This window comes from Triticum urartu, chromosome 6A, assembly GCF_056163025.1.
Source record: "Triticum urartu cultivar PI428250 chromosome 6A, HENAU_Tu73, whole genome shotgun sequence".
Taxonomy (NCBI): Eukaryota; Viridiplantae; Streptophyta; class Magnoliopsida; order Poales; family Poaceae; genus Triticum; species Triticum urartu.
The window spans coordinates 532,844,780-532,850,095 of record NC_141878.1 but is presented as its reverse complement, the minus strand read 5'-3'; the positions used below and the strand labels follow the sequence as shown (position 1 = coordinate 532,850,095).

Genomic DNA, 5,316 nt, shown 5'->3' with positions numbered 1-5,316 from the left:
AAGGTAGATAATGGGGTAGCACTCCGGCGAGCCTCTTCCTTCTCCTTTCTTCCCTCCGGTAAACTCTAAAAAATTGACTGGGCTTAATTTGAAATTCAGTCAATTGTCATTTAACTAATGTGAACGGACACCAAGAACACAGCACTATTCTACATACATGATCGTTGAGGTGATCGCATCGGGAGATGATTGAGGCGGCCGGGCCAATCCGATTATCAAACGGTTAAGCCAGCCAGGGAGCCACATCTCCATGGTTCTTCTTATCCGGTGATGAACGGCGACGGGTGACCCGCCGGGGAAGACCCGCAGGCCGGCCCCGTATGGACACGCGGCCATGCATGTTGGGACAGACAAATAATTGGCGCCAGAAAGGCAGAAAACATCGCTACATATTGCTTGCTACTAGCTTACACGCAAACAATGACAATGGCGCGTGCCGCCGGCCGGAGTTACCCATGCACGCAACTACTACCAGGATAGGATCGGACTAATGTTACAGACACGCTTCCGTTTCCAGCTCAACCAGCTACCTAGCACGGTCCTCCGGCGTGCACCTCGGCGACCATCTGGTGCACCGCCGCCGCGATCTCGTCCACCGTTGACAGCCGGCACTCGTCCTCCATCTGCGCGCGGCACAGAACGGCGTCATTTAATCACGGCATCAGACCTGCACGGCATGGAACAGAGTGCGGATGTGCATGGCAGAGTAATGTGTCTGAGGCTCACCCTGAGGCTGAAGGAGTAGAAGACCAGGTGGTCGGCGGTGGCGGTGGCGTTGAGGTGGAGCACGGTGAGCCCGAGGCACTGCATCGCCACCACCATCCTCACCAGCTGCCTCGGCCGCCGCGGCGCCAGCACCTTCACACTCGCGTGGCTCTCCGCCACGGCCACCTCCACGTCGGCCACGCCCCGCCGCGCCCCGGAGCCGTCGGCAGCGCCCGCGCCCGCGCCCACGGAGTACTGAGGGAACGTGAAGAACCCGGCGAACGGCGGCGTCGACGCCAGCTGCGCGCGCCGCCGCTTCTGGGCCTCAAGCGACTGCAGTAGCTGCTCCAGCTCCTTGACGAAGTTGATCGCCCCGGCCACGATCGACGCCTGGTCACCCTGCATCACACGGCACAAACAGAACATGCCATTGATTGATTAGCCAGGTCGCGAGCAGAGCAGGCAGCGCGAATCATTCGGCGCACGGCCGGTCGAGAATGTACCACGCGCGCGCGCGCGCGACACGCCGTGCCACGTTTCCGCCACCCACCACGGACGGAAGTACAGATTCGATCCGTGACGAGTGGAACCAAAGCCGAAAGGCAGAGCGGAGCTGGCCGTGTGCATGCATGGGGAGCAATGGCATCGCTGCGACGACGGGATTGGACACCCGTCACAGTGAAAGAAAGGCCGGGGGACAGCCAGCGATGTGGTGAGCGCCGGGCCGTTCGTGCATGCATGCATGCCATCGGCTGTGAGTTGTGACACGACCGGTAGAGCCTAGCTTGGTTGGGATAATGGTACGGGTCGAGGCCGGGAGCGTACGCTCGCGCCTGCAGCGCACAGTGAAAGGTGTACTACCCGATGATGCGTCGTGTGCGCACGTACGTACCCGCTGCGCGTAGGAGGGCGGCATGGAGGACCGGAGCACGGCCAGGTAGTCGTTCATCTGGCGCCGCCGGTTGCGCTCCACGGCGATGTGGTTGCGCCGCTGGCTCTCCGTCTCCTCCCTGTTCTTCACCGCCTTGGGGCGCCGCCGCCGCCTCCGCGCGGCCGCGGACGACGAGGCCTTGCCGCGGCCGGACGCCGCGGGCGTAGTCGGGGCGACGGCAGCCGGCGGCGACACGGGCCGGCAGTGATTCTCGTCCCAGTTCCCCTCGACGGCCGCGGCCCAGGCGTAGTTGGCCGCCTCTTCTTGGAGCACCACGCCGCCCTTCTCCTCGAACTCGTCAACAATGCTGATGCCGCGGCCCAGCGACGGCGCGTACATGGACATCGCCGCGGCCACCTTGTCCGTGCTGCACGCGAGGTGCTCATGCGGGAACACCACGGCTTCCAGCGCCATAGGATCGAGCTTCCGCTTAGCCACCAGCTAGAGACCCAGCCTCACACCATACCACTACCCGGTGAAGCCAAGAACAAGAAGAGACCAGCCTATGGACACGAGATTGGGGGAAGCTAGGTCGCGCTCAGCGCCGTGGGCAGCTGGGCATGCATGCCATGGAACTATGGAGGAGAGGGGGAGGGAGGAAGGACGGATGCAAGTGAGACGCGTGGTCGCTTTAAGAGCGTTGCGGCGCGGAACGAATAATACGGAGGGCCTGATCGGGACAAAGACCCGATCTGCCACTGGCATGTGGGATGTGGCGATTAGCCGATCGATGGGGCAGGAGATATTCTTTAGTTGGCCATAATTGCACTCGACTTTCACGAATCTGTCATATGGGTTCATTTTGGTCCATGAGCCATGAAATCGTAAAATGCAATTCATTTCTGATCCAAATGAGGCTATCTCTGCATGTTGTGCCACGTTCGTCAAATCGGCTCTGAACCATGTATGGAAGTTTGCCGATGACCCCTGCCATTCCTTGAAATCGCATAAAAATGCCACACACACACACACACATAGGGATGAAAACAGAGCGGAAGCGGACGGAACTAGGTGCTACCATATTTGTTTTCATATTTTTTGCAGAAGCGGAAATGAATATGGAAACCCCGGAAATGAATACGGAAACAAATACTACCGGAAACAGATACGGAGCGAATACAGAGTGGACACGAAAACAGAACGGTGTGTTGACCGGAACTTAAAACCCCCTTGAATCATAGAGAAAGACACACAAAAAACAAAGAAATTTAAGAAATTTTTAACGTGGCTACATGATAATATGGTTGTGTTGTTAACATAGGGTAGTATTGTAATAGTACATGACAATTCCGTATTGTGTCTAGTTGAGAATGTGTGTGGAAGTAAAAGTTGGTCCTCAAATGATCCAGTCTGCTCATTGTGTCATTGTGTGTTGTTTGGTAATTGGGCTACAAAGCAGCCATGGGCCTATAGTAGAAACGGAAATTCCATATTCACGGAAACGGAAAATTCCGTTTCCGCGCCTGTTCCACCGGAAAACACCGTTCCGTTTTTGTTTCTGTTTCCGCATAAAAAATTCCACTTCCATTTCCATTTTGCAAATTTCCGTTTCTGTTTTCATATTTCCTCTCCATTTTCATTTTTCCTCCGTAAAAGCGGAAACTTTCCACTCCATTTTCATCCCTACACACACACACACACACGCACGCGCGCACACACACACACACACCTACACCTGTACGTTCATCTATTCATGCTAACCCTAGCACGCCGATTTGCGGGCACTGCGTCTTGGGAGTGATGACAATATCGACTTGGTGAGACAAGTGGGCGCACAAGGGGAGGCTCGTGTGCTCTCTTTGCTCTACCGCTACCAACGCCGCTCCCATCAACGAGGGAGCGGCACATGCCAAGTCACACCAAAGGCAGGCCAACATGAAGGAATAGTTGCTCTTGTGTCCATCCTATTCCGGAAGGAGGAAGCCTCGCGAGTGGAGCCATAGGATTAGTTTGCTCTTCGCCCCACTCAGTCATTGTGCAGATAGCTCAAGTGAGAACAAACGGCTAGTTTTTTTAGCCGAGACCGTAGAACAATCGTTCTACGGTAATTATATTATAAATAAAGTAAGAACAAAGTCATAAGTACAAATCAACCTATGCCTACTCTAGGAAACATAAATAACATATTAATCTGGTCCTAACATGTGATTAATCCAGGTCCTGATCTTGACAGCCTTACTAGCTTTAGCTCGAAGTTCAGATGCCCATAAACCCTTCTTAAGATAGAACTTCCAAGTATTGCGATGAGGAGGTGCAGATCGAAAGATTTTATCATTCATGACCGACCAGATACCCCAGCATCCCATGATGATGATGTCAAATGCAATCTCAGCAGGAAGAGTGCTCATTGCCAATGTGATTTCATCATGAGCAGAAACTCCTCTCTGTTTTCCTGGTATAATAAGATCCCAACATGCCATGGCAAATGGGCAGTCCCAGAAAAGATGCATGGCAGTCTCCTCAGTGTGGTGCGAGCAAAGAGCACAATTGTAATCTGGCAGATACATGTTTTTGCGATGAAGCAAATTCCTAGTGTTTACTCTATCCTGATATAGCATCCAAAAGAAAATCTTGTGTCGAAGTCTGCATGAGGAGTTCCAGAGATGCTTGAAGGTGTGATGGTGTATCGTTGTTTGTTTGAGAGCAAAATACATCTTCATGGAGGAATACTGACTACAGTTCCAGGTATAGATCCAGCTATCTTGGGCAGCGAGAGCCCCTCTTGTAGTGAGAGTTTGGGACAAAGTGTTGAGTTGCTGGTATGCTTGGAGAGATAGAGGTCGATGAAAGAGTTGACTGATGTCTTGATGTTCCATTACTTGGTGTAAAGAAATACTGCTTCCATAGCAAATGAGAAGAGCTCAGGGTAGGTGTGTGAAAGAGGCTCTCCCGACCAATTATCCGTCCAAAAAAGTGCAGTATCCCCCAATCCTGCCTTACAGATGGCATGCATCTTATAAGTGGGCAGAAGTTTGCAAATCTCTTTCCACCAAAATGACCCAACTACACGCTCTCCAGGCAATGAGGATTGGTAGTAGGTCTCCCAACTAATCTGCACCCATGGGGTGTCTGCTTTGTTGAGGAACTTGTGGCTGAATTTCATCAACAGTGCTTGATTATGTGTGGCTATGTCAAGAACACCTAGTCCTCCAATTTTTTTGGGGGTTTACACACCTTCTCCCAAGAAATCATAGGAGGGCCTGAGTCTAGTGTACCAAATTTCCTCCAGAAACACTGCTTGAGGTAGATGTTGATTTGCTTGATCACAGCTTTTGGCAGTGGGAGTGTGCACATGGAGAATGTGGGCATGCTTGTGAAGACTGACTTGAGCAGAGTGAGTTTATCCCCAGAAGAAAGCAGAGTGGAGCAGCTCAACAGTGTGGTTTCAATCTTCTTCAACATTGGCAAATAATCAATAACTCTGGGTTTGGTGATGCCGAGAGGAAGTCCAAGATATGTGTGAGGCAAGGTGCCTATGTTACATCCCATAAGTTGTGACAGTTGGATCATCTTATCCTCAGGAGTATTAATGGAGATCATGGTAGATTTGAAGTAATTTACTTTGAGCCCAGTATAAGCAGCAAAATGAAGCAGGAAGCTTTTAATGTGAGTGAGTTTCTAGGCCTCAGCATTGAACACAAAAATGGTATCATCAGCATACTGAATGATGGGGTAGTCAG

At 52.1% G+C, this 5,316-nt stretch overlaps 1 protein-coding gene across 1 annotated transcript; it reads right to left on the bottom strand.

Annotated features, from left to right (window-relative positions):
- Positions 1–355: 355 nt before the first annotated feature.
- LOC125512569 (transcription factor bHLH94) lies at positions 356–2,291 on the bottom strand. Its single transcript, XM_048677663.2, has 3 exons — positions 1,598–2,291; positions 727–1,104; positions 356–623 (listed from the first exon to the last, which is right to left on the bottom strand). The coding sequence occupies exons 1-3, from the start codon at positions 2,048–2,050 to the stop codon at positions 531–533; spliced, it is 924 nt and encodes a 307-aa protein (XP_048533620.1). The 5' UTR covers positions 2,051–2,291; the 3' UTR covers positions 356–530.
- Between the last annotated feature and the right edge of the window lie 3,025 nt (positions 2,292–5,316).

What these genes read in the sequence shown, in the direction of transcription:
- LOC125512569 (XM_048677663.2), bottom strand. Translation starts at nt 2,050, where the DNA reads ATGGCGCTGGAAGCCGTGGTGTTCCCGCATGAGCACCTCGCGTGCAGC. An exon ending in CGCCCTCCTACGCGCAGCGG is followed by an intron (nt 1,105 to 1,597) that starts GTACGTACGTGC and finishes CGTGTGATGCAG; the next exon opens with GGTGACCAGGCGTCGATCGT. An exon ending in TCTACTCCTTCAGCCTCAGG is followed by an intron (nt 624 to 726) that starts GTGAGCCTCAGA and finishes TGCCGCGCGCAG; the next exon opens with ATGGAGGACGAGTGCCGGCT.